The sequence below is a fragment of the Pocillopora damicornis genome, chromosome 3 (genome assembly GCF_964200805.1).
Source record: "Pocillopora damicornis chromosome 3, jaPocDami1.2, whole genome shotgun sequence".
NCBI lineage: Eukaryota > Metazoa > Cnidaria > Anthozoa > Scleractinia > Pocilloporidae > Pocillopora > Pocillopora damicornis.
The window spans coordinates 18,334,795-18,350,833 of NC_142672.1; the positions used below are offsets into that span (position 1 = coordinate 18,334,795).

The window sequence follows — 16,039 nt, forward strand, 5'->3', positions numbered from 1 at the left end:
GTTACATCTCTGCTCCAAGAATACAAATTCCACTTATAGCACTTCTAACTTTGGTTCGTGTAGAAAAATTTGTGATATTTTCCGAATGTTAAATAAAGTTTTTGTAACTTTAACGTTGCCGTTTGTTCTCATTCCCCTGGAGTTAGACGGCGCTTTTGTGCAACGATTAAATCACACCTCAACGTATGTTTTCATGCTAAACATCATGTTCTCCGTTTCTGTCAACCGTTTGAATTGACCAAATATGGAAGTAATACCTAATAGAGTACCCTTAAAGCCCCTTAACGAGTTAAACTTCGTTATCTGTTTTAAAAATGTCCATCGTTCGAAATATTTTCCGACTGCAATAATGATATAAAGAAAACTATTTTAAGAGCACTGATGCCTCAGTTTTACCAAGTACAAAGCAAGGTGCCCACTCTTCATATTTAATTTTTCAACTACCATGAAATAATTTTCCAATGAACAGATTTTACAAATTCGGAGTTAACGATTCCGCACTTATTACTGTTTGTAACAGTAACTAAAACTCCTGCCAGCTTAAGGCATAAATCATAAAGCATCAGTCTCCTCTGGACTTTAATTCGTCTCATGTATTTCACCAGGTTCCGGTTCACAGACATATCACTGAACTCAATAGTTTGGAACATTTATCACCCGTTTCACCAGTCAACTAGCGCTATCTCTAGGGTTCTTATCTTATGGGGTGTTTTGTGGATATCGGAAATGTTAATATTCAAAATAGTTTGTTTTGTAGAAAAGAGGAAGGATTTATGTGTAAAATCCATGACGTTTCTTTTAACTGAAATTCAAAATGTAGTTGCGGTTTACCTTACATTTTGATGTAAAGGTTTGATATTCTTGTTACAAGTCTTCTTTTCAAAGTATTAGATCGTATGAGAGAAGTTGTATTTTGATCTCCTCTAAGATATCGGGCATAACTTTAGCATACCTCTTGTAATTATCTGGGGAATTCATTCCACTTTCGACGAAAACAAACCTTACTTATCGGTGAGGGGTGGGTTTCCTTCGTTCCAGTTTCCATCGCAATTTTTGTTGAATAATCGTCGTAAGTTGTCGATCTCTATCGATTTTTCGCATACCTGATTAAGTTACCCAAGTCAAAGCGAAAATGTTATGGTTTCCTTTACGGTTGTTAGGTTATTAGCCATAAATATTTCAGAACTTCCTCATGAAAAATTCACGAAAAGTTTAGTTTTAACCTATTTCTCGCTAACGAGGCAAAGACGGTCTGTGTCGTGGAAAGGGAAATTTACTTCTTAGAATTAGCACAATGTTGGAATTCACAACTTAACGAAATTGCCACAAAATTCTCAAAGTCAAAGTCATAAGTGCCTTATTCCTTTGATTGGAAGGAAAAAACAGCCAGATTTGTGTTGGTCATAACTGGTGAGTAAGCCCATTTTCTTTTAATTTCCTTTTTTTTTTGCCAACGTTCACCGTCTTACGATTTTTCCTTAGATATGATTTTATTATTTTTCGTTAACTTGTGTAATCTATCTAGCTAGAAATATCTTTGGGTCGCTTCAAGCTCTAAGACTGAAATATTACGTCTGTTGGAGCAAAGACACTACAACATGTGGGCCATTGTTTTACTCTTGGCGAATGTGATTTGTACCAAAGTGCAGGGCAGGTACATGAACAAGCTCAATAAAGGTAAGTGATGATTTTGTGTCGAAGTTTCCGGTCAAAAGAAAAAATGTTATAAAATGTATCTTTGAGCTATGATACGTATTTTCACATGCGTTTTAGAGCAATTCACTTTCAGAGCTGTCAGGACAAAGGAAGCGAGAAGACTTTTACTACCTTCGATAGACCTATTAGTTTCCAGATGCTTAATCAAATCCTAATTTTTTAAAATGAACACGCCCACTATCATAACTGTGGCTCTTAAATAGTCCTGTAGTATTTTCATTTTTAAGTCTCCTACATTTACTCGCTTTGTAGAAAGAAGGAGATGGGACCTATTAGCTGACATTCATTTTGAGACACTGTGAAGAGTTTGTGAAAGCTGTAGTTTCATCCATTAAAATACACCATAGCCTTTACCTTGCTTTGTAACAATGAATGACCCTTTGGGTTCGTCTGACATAATATCTTCCAAATCTGAGTGCTTCACGTCCAAGCGTTCCAAAGGAATGTTTTCAAGACCTCTAAGGGATCGAAAATGAACTACCAGAGGAACCAAAGCAACAAGGGAATTATCCTGTATTCGTTTACGCAGTTAAATAGAACCGTTTTTGGAGGGATTATACTTTATTAGTCTAGTCTTTAGAGGTAATATTGATTTGCCAAAAGGTAAATAATCGCTGAGCTTAATCAAAACTTGATTTATTTACTTTACAAAGAGAAAAACACATCTGGCGAAGACAAAGTGTTTGAAAAATTGGAGAAAAGGCAACAAATTACCGGGGAACTGGAAATTGATGACCAACGTAAGTAATATATCGTCGATACAGAGGTTATGTGGCTCACTATGCGTTTCTTACTGGGGCCCGGAACCTCTGAACCTCTAAACCTCTGAATTTTTACGCTCCTTCCGTAACTATACTTCTGTGTATGTATCTATTTTGCGGCAGCGTAGGGGTACTTATTGCGTATAATATGAGGCGAGCTGAGCTGCATCACGTTTCTATACTATGATGGCGTACTAGTAATTCAGTAGGATTTTCGTGTCAGGGTTAATAAGACTAAAGTATGTATCTTATGCTGGGACCATGCAAAAATCTGCCAATATACTCTTAAGCTCACTTCCTCATGCTTGTACCGAAAGGACGAAGGGCAACGATCTACAATTTTAAGGACCGAAACTCGACAATGATCTGTCATTCAGTGAGATCAATGTTAGTAAATACTGTGAATTAAAACTTTGTACATTTAAAAGAAACAGGGCCTAAGTAAATTATCTCAAATTACGATATTGTAGTATCCTTTTAAGGGTATATCATTGTAGAGGGTGACATGCCATCACGAGTTGTGCTTTACTTATAGGGTTTGAAAGTTTGGGTTGCTGGCGAGATGCATGGGCGCGAGGCTTACCAACAATCGAAGGAGAACATTATCTTCTAATGGATCCTAATTATAAAGGCAGAAGGCATGCTTTGTACAAATGTGCAAAGGCGGCTCTCGATAAGGGTCGTAAGATATTCGGAATCGAGAATGGAGGCCAGTGCTTTGCGAGTTCTGTTGGGGACAATGAATATCGCAGATATGGAGCTTCTAAGGATTGTAGAGGTAACAAAGTGTGTCGAAATTTGAAAACGAATATATAAAACTTATATCCGGCAGGAGGAAAACGAGATGTATTTCTTCGATCAGAGACCGGACCCTCATTGAAAGTCGGCCTTACATAAAGGTTGGAGGCATCTGAATAAACGTTGGCTGTATGATTAAGGCCCCACATTAGGTTCAAGATTTAAGGTTCAGGGGACCTAACCCTAAAACCCTGAGTTGGTTACTGACTTTTATTTGAGTTTTTGAGCTCTAAGTAAGAAGACACTACTCTCTATTGAATCGCTCTGCTGCAACATATAGATTTTTTTTAATCTTTTGGATTGATCCGTCAAAATTCTCAGAATAGAGGAAAGGAGTGAGGGAGAAATAGCGCCGTCTCAGGCGATTAGTCCTTGGTCTCAGAGGATGGGTTGCAACAAAATAAGCTTTAAAATGACAGAATAACAAAGTCTGTTTATAAACGTTGACCCCCAGAAAAAGCCGGCCTTGCTTAAATACTAGATTTACCAGAACAAATAAGAAAAAGAAGGCCAGATTGGAGTTAATCGAGAAAGTTAGATTCTAAATCAGACTATCCGATCGCATAAACAAGGCGTCGATGCTTGTTTTAGTAGCGAATTTTATGGCATTTTAACAAGACAAATGGATAACGGCATCATGCCTAAAATGAACACACTGTGCACAGAGAAGGGCAGTGGTATAATGGCAAAGTTAGCGTGTGAGAAGGTACCTTTGGCTAATATTGTCACCAGGTGATTCTTATTCGTTCTCACCGACAACGACACTCTCAAAACTAATTCACCACTGAGACAGATCTCTTCGCCAAAATTGATACTTTTGTTTTTAGGTTTTTTGGATCGTTCAGATACATAGTTGATTGGGTCAATCACGAATAAGTATTCTGTAGCTCATCATAGATAAGAATGGTTAAATAGCCTTACCACATGGTTAGCCCAGTACTGTAATGCAGGATTATCCGTTAATGAGCCTAATCTTTACAGAGACGAAATAGCAGGCCTTCGTAGTAACCTAGAGAACTCATTCCGTAGTGCAGGTGGACATGCTTTGAATAGATTTCTTTGTTTGCAGGTGATGGTAAAGGAGGGCCTTGGAGTATACAAGTATATCGGTAAGACTTCACTCTCATGTGAGAATTTGACTATAGTTAGTGAACTGTATCTGTATCGAGAAAAGTGAATTACTATGCTTTGAGCAGATACTTAGAACTCTGATGAATTTTTAAGGAACCTCTGTCTTTGAAATTTATTGCTTAAACCATTTAGGTACTGGGAACTGACATAATTATGGAAATATGTTACTGCTCGAATACTCAAAGGTGTACCAAACCAAACACTTAATATATGAGCAGAGCAACCTTGAAAAACAAATAATCAATTCACAGATTATTTTTGGCAGCTTTTTTTGACACTTTTCTTGTGCGTTTTTTTATGCTGTTTTTTCAAAATTTCCTTTTGAAAGTATGTTTATCAACACTAGTCTTATCCCACGGAACCTGTTTGTATCTGCAGTTTTTTAGACACAAAAAAGAGTGTTAACGGCGATTATGGCCCCTGGTCTTCCTGGACTGAATGCAGCAAGTCATGCGGCGGTGGAGTCAGAAGGCGCATGCGTAAATGCTCTAATCCAGCTCCGTCCAATGGCGGACAAGATTGTAGGAGCTTGGGTCCCAGTCTAGAGAGTCAAGATTGCAACGTTAAAGTTTGCAAAGGTAAGAACGTAAAAAGTGAGACAACGACGACCAGAAGAAGCGAACTTATAGATGGCTAAACAGTTCTTAACATTGGCAAGTAGCTCTTTTCAGTTAGACAACCTAACATCAGAATACGAAGGTCATCTGGCTATAAAAGAAGTCGTTAAGTTACCGTTTGGGGTCAGGTCTCGCCTAAACAAACAATTATTGCTACTGAAACGTGCACAACGCCTTACTTATTTTGCAAAGAAAACTGAACACGCAATTCATCTTTAGTAGAGCCAAACTTTTACCTTTGCACTTTTTGTATAATAACTATTTAACGAAATTTATGCATGATTTTACCACTGCCTCAGCACCCATTAACAGACGTAGTTAATTGTGAAAACATCTGATTTCTATTCCTACAAGACACGCTTTTTTACGTCTAACAATTTCTACATGAACCCTGTGGTTCAAAAAATTCCTTCTCAAGAACCTGTGCCAGACTATCGAATGAGATAGCAGGTAATTTAGTGTTAACAACTGAGTTGAAAACTTAAATTAGCCACCGTAAAGGGTAGAAAAGCTGACGTTTCGAGCGTTTGCCCTTCGTCAGAGCGATTGCTATCGCTCTGACGAAGGTTTAACGCTCGAAACGTCAGCTTTAAAATTTACTGGAGTGTTTTCGAAAGAGTACATTTCTTTCTTGTCATACACGAGATCATTCCACAGAAGCACAATTGTTTCACATTTCATAAAGCCTTTGAAACTCCTTTCTATATTTAATTCTTCCACTAAGCCGTTTGAATTTTTTCCTTTTTCATCATTTGCAAAAAAGTATTGTAATTTAGGATTATCTCATCTTAAGACTGGCCCGCCCAGATAAGCATTACTCACTGCAGACCGGACCAGCCGTTAGTTTTATTTTACGAATTTGAAAGAAAAGATTGTTTTTGTAGCTATTATTGGAGAAAAAATGTTTTTTTTTTTAAATTTCGAGTACACTCTATGTTAGTATTTGAAACATTTGGTTTTTTCAGTTTTAACGAGTAATCATTATTATTGGTAAACGTTATTTGTTTGGTATTTCTTATATTTGAAATTATGTTTGTTTGATATCGCCTGTTATTCTCGCTTTAGGGGACTTTGGAGTTGGTGCTACAGAATTGCACATTTCAAAATCTTCCTTCCAGAATGGCAACCAGGCAGGGCGTCATGTGCGTCAATATTCAGGTCCTAGTGGCCAAATTTCACCAAAGGAGGGAGGAAATGCATTTCTCGGAGAGCAAGAGGAACGCAGGCCTCATGAACATTATATGGGACAATCTCCTAATCAAGATCAACCAAGCAGATTTAACCTTAATGGGTCCCCTAAAAAAGGGGAGAAGTATGTGCCAATATCTCGAGAAGATTTCAAAAAAATTGCTTCGTTTCAAAAATCTGTAGCCATTTCTAGTCAAAACCCCGAAAATTTCAAAGGTAAATTTTCAAATGAATCGCCAAGTATGCCGAGAAAGGGTGTTTCGTTTGAGATTAACACTCCAAAGCAACCATTGCGTATTTCATCAAATTCAGATGCACAAAGGAACATGAAAGATTTTTATGAGAGCTCAAAACCTTTTGATGCAGACAATTCAAATAAGGAAAAGTTTTCCTCCGCAACAGCTCCTTCGAGAGTGAATAACCCTTCAATCAATCACGTAGGGCCGGCCGCAGATGACTTTCTGATTCCCAAAATAAAAACACCTTTAACAAATGAACACTATGATGGTAAAGAGCAAAATAGACCAGCCTTTATGGACAATAATAAAATGACTGCAGCCGAAAGCTCACGAAATTCAAAAGGGTTTAGCTTGGTTGGCCAGTCACTAGAAACAGTGAAAACCGATCTTTCATCAAACAACTCGGTTAGACCTCACGAGCAGCACTATTCTGACCATCTTCATGATTCTGCGAGAGACAGTGGGGAGCTGGAGAATAAACCCAGTGGAAACCATATAATGACAGAATTAAAAAGCAGTCAGGACACAGAGACTCACCACACTCAACAAAAGGACACGGAAAGAGAGCAGAGAAAACAAACAACGTTCAAGGAAAATTTTCGAAATGAAAAAGGAAAAGAAATGCACCAATCTCCATCTGCAAGTTCAAAGAAAAGGCCAACGGAATCAAGTTTTGGCTCGAAGCCCTCCAAAGACATAGACATATCTTCCCATCAAAAATTGTCTGACAAAGAAAAGCAGGCATTTGGGCAGAAGGAAGGAGCCACTGAACTGACATCAAGCAAATTGCAAGGGGCGTACGTCGAACACGGAGAACGAGCTGAGGGATCAGTTGATGACTCACACCATGTTTTCAAGACAGGAAATGCTATGCCTATGGCCAAAGAAAAGCCCATTGCTGGAATAGATACACAGAAAGCAGAGAAAAATCCTAAATCCCAGCAAGATGTGGGAACTGCTATACAAGCAAAACACCCCCCTCAAGAGCAACTGTCGAGCAAACCTTCTGCGTTGAGTAAGGGACAAGCATTCCAATCAAATGGAGGAGGTGAAGGAAATGAAAAGCAGGAGTCAGATCAGGAGCCGTCATCATTTGAAGGAGAACCGGTGCCCATGGTGGACCTTAACAAAGGTGGTACATTGGGAGGAATGGATTATGGGCCAGCAAATGGAGAAGAGTCCCCAAGTCCTGGGGAAGACAGTGCAATGCAGAATCATGAAGGTGGTATAGGAGAAGATTATGGACCAGAAAATGAAGAGTTACCCATACCAGATGCTAGCCAACAGTCAAGACCAGTTTTTGACAATGAGGCCATACAAGGAATTAGTGATCTCTCTCAAAGAGAGGATGCTCAAGTAATACAACAATCTAACTCTGAAAGCCCGGTAAGTCCCGATGGAGGCATGGGACTCGGATACCAAGACTCGAGCATGCCACAGGCGTACACCGGAGAAACCTCGAAAGGGCAAGTTCAAGAGGAAGTTGAAAAGAGTGGGGATGAGGCTACGATGAATCAACAGCATTACAGTTTAGAAAATAAAGAGCAGTCCCAGGAGAAAAGTGGAACCAGTCTTACGTCGAACCATTATAACACAGAGCCAGCAGAAGATTGCTTGTGTCCAAAGAAAGGTAAGAGTCACATCCTATCCGTGCACATCACTGTGTTGCTATTCCTATTAGCGTACATCTGTTACTTTCTCTCTCGGAATTTGGTCGGAAGAAGTCAATTGCAGCACTGGTAAGTATTATTGCTTTTTAAAATCATGTTATTAATCATTAACCACCAAGTCGCATGGCAAAACCTTCACGACAGTCTAAGTAGCTTAACAACGTGTTGGTTAAACAGCGCGTATTGGGGACATTCAGTAGGTTTTCTCTGTTTTTCTCTCTGTTTTTTTCCCCGTAATCAAGGGGATATCAGCTCCTCACATCAAGCCGGATATAATTGATGTCCAGATGATGGTGACCGTGAAAACTAATAAATCCTCGCTGCCCCTAGTGTATTTGTATAAGCCCAAGAATGTTTTCGCTTCACAGAGTGCTCCGCCAAAGCAGACGTCGCCTTTCTTGTAGATGGCTCTGGTAATATTCCACAGCCGTACTATGCTCGTGTTCTGGAATTCATTAAGATCTTCTCCCGTGGATTTGACAAAAGAAACACCCATATTGGATTAATGGCTTTTGGTGATGATGTAAAAACAGCTTTAGATCTCAAAGGGCTCAGCGACTTCAGGCAATTTGACGATGCCGTTAATATCGCACCGTATATCGGAGGAAAAGCCTACACCGGAAGTGCCCTCCTGCAAATGAAAACAAATCTCTTTGCTATTTCCGGTCGCCAAGATGCCCCACGGGCTCTTGTTCTGTTATCAAGCGGTAGTTCAGCTGACGATGTAGTTGCACCTGCTGAAGAGTTGAGAGATACTGGAGTCAAAATTACCGCTATTGGTTTAGGTAAACAGGCTAATGTAAGGGAGCTGATAAACATTGCTTCAGAGCCAAAGTCTGAACACGTTTTCACCGCTTTCTTGGACACTTTGCCGAATGCAATGGATGATATTGTTCAGGAGGTCTGTAGAGGTGAGAAAGTAGAGTATGGGCGAGGGAAAGAAATATTTGTCCCTCTTTCCAATTTATAATTCCAGGTTTTGCAGATAGTTTTCTCCCGTCCTATGTGAAATACTCTCTTTAAAGGCCAGAAGTATGCCTTCTCTATATTTTTTACCTCTTAATCCATGCTTTTCATACATATAAATTTTATTAAGATGTAAGTGAAACGTCGCGCTGAATGGGGAAGGGGGGGAGGGGGGGGCATGAAAGTGTCCGTATTTCCGTAATAGCGTAATAGCTAGAGTCCGTAATAACGGGAGTTTATTAGTCATTTCTTTATGCTTTTCGTCGGGGGGCTGGCTCTTGTCCGCAATTGCCGGGTGTTCGTAATAGCGAGGTGTCCTCAGGGCGTGTGTCGACTGTATGTATGCATCTAATGTTTGTATGACGAGACACAGGGTTTACATGGGGCTTGCATGAGATGCAAACAGATATGTGACTTGATATGTCACCACAGCTTACTTCTCCGGAAAAGGTGGCAACGCACAGATAACTATAAATACGGTTATCAATATGATAAGTTTTCCAGTTTCTCAATAACTTCACACAGTTCAATTCAGCTTCCTCACTACGCTGTCTTGACTAATAATCATGATATAATTGAGTTAACGAGAGGCTCTTAGGAGAGACTAGCAATAGGTAAATTGTCTAACCAAATGTTTCCTCTATTGTTCTTCCATCAACAAAAAGATGTTATGGGGATCGTTCGGGACAGACAAGTTCCTTGCACATGTGAGACGTACAACGGCCAGGTAGGGCCTTCTTCTGATCACATCAAAGACACTTCTGACAGTGGAACGGTACCTACAGACTTAAACCATCATCACGAGCAATATTTAAGATATTCTCAAAAATATAGACAGTCGGATACTGAAAGGAGGCCCCTTTTCCAGGAAGAACCTTTTACTGAAGGCTTTCAATCCACAGGAGGTCCAGGAGGAGCAGATCAGCAAGCTGGGCAGACAGGCAGTAATTCGGAAAGGCAAACAGAAATTATCTCTAGTGGACTTCACCCTTCCAAAATGGATTCTCGAAACGAACAGCAGTATCAGAACAAGGTTGTTTCCTCGGGAGAACTTAGTCAAGACGAGGAGGCATTACATTCTGAAACCCAACCATCTTCACTCCCTGAGAATAAACATGAAGTTGCTGATGAAGGCTCAAAGGATGTTACGACAAATTCGGATGAGAGTCGTAGATTCGAAAGCCACGAACAAACGGAAAGTGTAATAGATAGTCGGTATAACGAGACTCTAGAACATTTACACGGTGGAGAATACCATCGCTTTGCCACTGGAATCAAGGAGAATTATCAGTCGCAGGACGAAGGAGACGCAAGTATTGCTCAATCATTAAATCAGAGTCAGACATTACACAGAGCACCCGGTCCTCCGGGTGATTCGTTTAAATCAACAGCACTCAGTAACGAAAGAGTTCAGGGCTCTGGTCCTCATATACTTCCTGGCACTGAAGCGCCTTCTAACGTAAAGATCAGCAGTAAGCCCTTCGAGCGACCAAATTATCCTAAACGTTACTCCAAAGAGAAATATGAGCTTTCACCAGAATATAAAGTGCCTTCAAAGATTATGGCAGTTGGAAAAGCTGCAGAAAATTTTAAGACCGAGGAACAGGAAAAAAACAGTCATGGTGAGAATTCGAAGCCTCGTATAAAACACAAAAAACATTGCAATTTTTCCATTGTCACAACGAATTTTCTAATTATCTCCCTATTCCTAACAGAATTATTTTTTTTTTGGTCTCAGTTTAAACAGTTTTGAGGGAATCTAAGAAGAAATTTTGTTGAAGAACTGAAATGTTTATCTCACATAGCTTAAATACTACCGAAAGTCTCGTTAAAGTTGTTTTTCTTTGAATCGCAAGAAAGCAATTGAGGTGATTCCTTAGTATTGCACTGTGCATCCTGTACTGCGTTTCATAATCACGTTACGAGGTTAACAAGCGCGTGCATTCCAAAAACATGGAATTGTTATCCAATTAGTAGGCGAGGTAAATAGGTAAGATGGTGTTTTGCTCTTGAACGAGCACGGTGATGTATATTTTTATTGCATAATTTTGCGATAAAAGTTGCCTCCTTTAAATTGAATAGGTTAAAAACATTGTCGTATAGAAGTGCACACGAAGCTTGTTACTCGACGATGCAAATCATGACCTTGAGAGTAATAACTCGAGAAACGTTTTGAAGCGATTTCATTCAAAATACGTGACTTTTCCACAAACTATATATCACATTATTCCATACATTCGAGACTTTCTGCTCATCAAGTATTCCAGCTACCAATAAAATGACGCTCGTGATTAGTTCCAATACAGGTAAAAATGGGGTAAGAATGGTCCATCATATCTCTTAGGTGAGCACGATCAACTATCTGTTTATTGCAGTTTTCCAGACAAACAATTTTTTTTCTGAGGAATCAACTTGAGATTTGTCCGTACAACTCGCTAGAAAAACTATGAAGGAACCCTAGCTCAGTAGTAAAACGCACTCTGTTCAGTTAAATTTCACTAGCAGAGCATTAAATATTCTTTTCTCGATTCCTATCGATATTCGTTATATTAATGTGATATCATTACTTATGTTTTTGCCCTTAGAGTGTGGTAAAGTCCACCTTGGAGTAGTCTTGGATAGCTCTTCTTCCTCTGAAGGTCGTGGTACCCAACAGGCAGCCAAGATGATGGATTTGGTAAAGCAAGTTTCCCACTTATTTCCTGTGTCTCCTCAAGGTAATAGTGTCGGTATGGTAGTGTATGGAGGCTCACCACAACCTTCCGTGGTACACTTCGACAAATTCCTCGATCAGAAGAGCATGGATCAAGCTATTGATAACGCTAGTATTCCAAACCTTGAGATACGAATAGGAAAGGCTCTCACAGTGGCTCAAAAGCAATTGTTTAGTCAGCCTCCCACGTCAAAACACAAGGTGCTGCTTCTGGTGACCGACGGATTTTCATCTGATGACGTCAGTCGACCTGCCATAGAACTCAAAAGGCGGGGTATCGAAGTGTTCTGCCTTGGCATAGGTAGCAATGTTAATCAAACACAACTTGATATCATCGCTTCCGAGCCCAAGAGCAGTCACGTGTTCTTAGCTCCATTTAATGATGCCGATGCATTCATGGGAAAAATTCAAAAAGAAATATGTCAGTCAGCGAAAAGGGCAGGTAAGCAGCCTGTGATATAGCTTTTGACTGGAATGACTATCCACATTTAAGTACGTGAATATAGGTACGTGTGGGAAAGACCGAAACTAAGTGAAGATGCGTTTGAATGTTAAATAAGTGGGGAAACATACTCTAATTTGAAAGACGGTACCAGAAATTCTTGAAAAAAGCAGAAAACTTGGATAGCTGGTTAAAAGAGAAAAACATGCTAAGAGAGTACGTCCCCTATGTAGGCCTTATTTTAAAGGTATAACTCTTTTAATTTACATTTAGACCCAGTGTATCTGGTTTCACTGGCATAATATGCGAACCTGGGACACACGCCTTATGGGATGTACCTGTAAGCTTAACTCGTGATACATCATGAGTTAATTCTAGAGCCTATCAGTGCCAATTCCAAAATGCCGTAGAACTAAGTTACTAAGAAGTGAGAGGGAATGCAACCTACTGGAGTACTCTACCCACTCATTTTGATCAAACTACGATCAGTTTGTTGAACAGTTATGTTCAGTCCTAATACCCATAATCGACGAGACGTAAGGCACACGTTCAATTTTTTCATTAATTGGCAAGTAATAAATATCGACGAGAAGTTTTTCATAGAAGTCCGTCAAGTGGCCCACACACAAAGATTTCTCAGCATCCTTAGTAGTCAATCTCTAACGTTCACTGCAGTGTCAAGCATCTTATCATTTAAGATATTTTATGATCTATTCAGAAATTTAGCCTCTAACATACTCAAATAACATCGCTTTGCTAACTTGTCATAGAATGGTGCGACTTCATTCCGACGCTTTGCCGCTAAATGTAACTCTATCCGCAAGACAGCAAATTCTCTTATTAACTTAAATTGTCTTCAAGGCTCATTCTAATCGTAAGACTAATTAGAATCATTCGGCATGTTTGCTTGCAGCTCGATTACAGACCCAGAGAAAGTGCCATTCCGACCTCGGATTTGTTATTGATGGTGCAAGGAGTATCGAGGTTCTTGGAAAAGGAAACTTCAAGAAAATGCTGGACTTTGTTAAAAATGTCTCTTTAGGATTTCACATTTCCCCTGAAGGAACTCGGGTTGGGGCCGTCACTTTTGGAACCGAACCCACACTGTCAATTCCTTTCGACAAATATTCCGTCCCTCGGGATTTAGCCCTCGCTATTGAGAACATTAAGTATCCTGGAACCATTACCATGACAGGAAAAGCCTTGGCCTTAGCAAGTAAAAAGTTGTTTGATAAGGCCAGTCGGATAAATGTCCCCAAAGTTCTTGTTGTGCTCACACGAGGCACCTCGCGGGACAATGTCCAAGCTTCCGCTCAAGCGCTTCACAGAGCAGGGGTGACGGTCATTTCTGTGGGTCTGGGTCCAGTTTACAACACAAACGAACTTAGTGATATTGCTTCAATACCAGCTGCTTATCATGTGATTAAGACTAAATTTAATGAGCTACAAGATAAAGTAATTGAGCTGCAGGATAAAATATGCCAAGCAAAGCATAACCAGCAAAAGCAGACATGAGTATTTACCTTATTAATAATAATGATACTTGGCTATGCTACATCTCCAATCAAATCAGGGTAATGTCCCTTCAGATTTATCGCCATTCACCTGTAAGAAAGATGCAATTACTTTTAAGGAAGCACCGAGCAGGGCAGTAGAAAAGGCCAAGATACGTTTTCCGTTAGAAATGGTCTTTATCTTATGCAAAATTTCTAAGGTGTTTTTCCTAAATTTACTTTGTTTTTCTGCTATCAAAGCAAAAGAATAGTCGGCATTTTTGTATACGGAAGAAGGAATTAAAAAGGATAAAAAGCTGGTTTCTAGCAACAGCAGCTGCTTTTGACGCCTTGACGGTCGGCCGAGGGTAGTTTGGTAGAAATGCGCAGTCCTTTTTAACCATCTCACCTTTTGAGCATTTTATGCTTGCGGCAAAGTTAAAACAATGCAGTCTATGGGTGCCCCTTTATTTCAATAGGACTACTAACTTCAAAAGAACATTAAGCTTCAGTTTTAAACATTGTCAGTAACTTTTTTCGTGACTAAGTTTGCACAGGTTTTATTTTACAAGCTCGAGATATAACTTTACATCTGATGGCTACAGCCCGACTCGTTTTGTAAGGCAGTTTAAACCCATCAATAAGGAGTGAAAGTGCAAGCATCCAAGCATTAGTCTGGCACTCCATAGTTAACTAAAGCTTATTCAAAAGATCAGTACTTTGAAAGTAATTTTTTTTGGTATTTTCTTTTATTTTTTTTTCGTGAAACAAAATTATGATTGACAATAAAAACACATTTCAAGTAAAGGAGTTTAAAGGAGCTGAACTTTATTCATACTATTAACCATGTCAACTTAGCCTTTCGTAGTCGGTATTCCTTCTCTCTATCCTTCGACGTTCTCAACTTTTGGTAACTTTTGAATTTCTGCTGAGTCAAGACGCAAAACATTGCAAAATAGCTATCGTTGTTTTCCTACTTATTTATCCGATACATTCTCCTAATAATATTGAACCTCTTTAAATTTGCAATTTTAAACGGTAGCTTAGAAATTACTTTTCTCAAATTCTGTGAGTAATCAAGAAAGAGGACGCGTCAGCATTTTGCTCATCTTGAGTTAACTTGTAAGTGTGCCTCTCAACACAGATATCCTTTGAAGAATTCCAGGACTTGCATGAACAGAAAAGGAAGAGATCTATAAGATACTCAAACAGGATATCGTCTTTTTCATATGACGGGGTTTAGGAAAAGTTGATAGTAACAAGTGAGTTTACATTGTACGATCAGTACTGCCATGATTAATCTTTAAATAGTGGGTTTGTTTGAAAGAAAAATGTGTTTAATTATGAGCTAACAATTTTAGATCCACAGTAAATAAACAAGTTTTGATTTTTTCTTTTCTTTTATGTGCTCGCCTTATGATCGCCCAGGAAGATTCACTTACAAATCATATATTCCGTTGTGGTTTTTTTTCAGGTGAAGAGCTAGATATTCCTAAAAGAAGAGGAAGCCTGTATCATTTCCTGGCAGAAGTCGCTCACTAGATCCAATATCTTTAACAAGGAAACAGTCTCACCCCTTCACCTGATATCACAGCGCCCCCAATATCACTTGTTTTATACCATACTTTGGCAAAATAATGCACCACACATACGAGGAGCGTTTATAAGCAGCTATAACTTATCAAAGTTGAAAACTGATTGTCCAGAGGTATATAATTAAGATAAATAACTACCCTCAAAACCTTTATTCAATTTATTTTACTCTTAGTAATTTAGAATCACATTTGGCTGATATTTTAAATTATCGACTGGTAAATGTGCATGTTTTAAGTTCTGCACCGGTTCTTTGGATAAAATCAATGTACTTGATCTATTCGTTACATTATAGAATCAATATAAGGGCCGAATTGTACATACAAAGTCCTCGGGAGGCTTGTATGTTTAATCTAGGGAATCAATAGTCTTAAGGCCTGATCCGTAGAACTTGTCAACGAAAATCTGAAACGTCGTTAGTCGAAAGTCGAGACAAAGAAATGATCTCACCGGTGGCCTGATAGTCATGAACAGATATTTGACACGACTCAATAAACATAATATTTGTTAACTACGAGAAAGAGAGTTAATTAATAGTTGGTTATACTGTCAAATTGCCATTTAACACTAAAAAATGAAGTAACTTCTATCGTTGGATAGACTTCCCTGTTCTTCATTTATTTCAGTATTTCCCCACGGTTGCCCCATCTAACTTATCTTTAGACTTTTTCTGTCAATAATCACCACCTTTACCCCGTGTATTCCCCAACCT

At 39.1% G+C, this 16,039-nt stretch overlaps 1 protein-coding gene across 4 annotated transcripts; it reads left to right on the forward strand.

Annotated features, from left to right (window-relative positions):
* Window positions 1-1,192: 1,192 nt before the first annotated feature.
* On the forward strand, window positions 1,193-15,848 carry LOC113666929 (uncharacterized). Of its 4 annotated transcripts, none has more exons than XM_089202211.1 (11): window positions 1,193-1,410; window positions 1,526-1,677; window positions 2,370-2,456; window positions 3,013-3,255; window positions 4,345-4,384; window positions 4,785-4,984; window positions 6,089-8,080; window positions 8,489-9,031; window positions 9,752-10,708; window positions 11,672-12,241; window positions 15,209-15,848. In XM_089202211.1, exons 2-11 carry the CDS (start codon window positions 1,599-1,601, stop codon window positions 15,274-15,276), a joined length of 4,779 nt encoding a protein of 1,592 aa, XP_089058337.1. In that variant the 5' UTR covers window positions 1,193-1,410; window positions 1,526-1,598; the 3' UTR covers window positions 15,277-15,848. The 4 variants fall into 4 exon arrangements, with proteins under 4 accessions (XP_089058337.1, XP_027038532.2, XP_089058335.1 ...); XM_027182731.2 differs by having other exon boundaries at window positions 1,530-1,677; XM_089202209.1 differs by lacking the exon at window positions 15,209-15,848 and adding an exon at window positions 13,155-14,536.
* The last annotated feature ends 191 nt before the right edge of the window (window positions 15,849-16,039 follow it).

Bases quoted from the DNA above. Each gene is read 5' to 3' on its own strand.
- LOC113666929 (XM_089202209.1), top strand. From the start codon at position 1,599: ATGTGGGCCATTGTTTTACTCTTGGCGAATGTGATTTGTACCAAAGTG. The intron at 1,678-2,369 runs GTAAGTGATGAT...TACTTTACAAAG, and splicing joins CATGAACAAGCTCAATAAAG to AGAAAAACACATCTGGCGAA. The intron at 12,242-13,154 runs GTAAGCAGCCTG...GTTTGCTTGCAG, and splicing joins TCAGTCAGCGAAAAGGGCAG to CTCGATTACAGACCCAGAGA.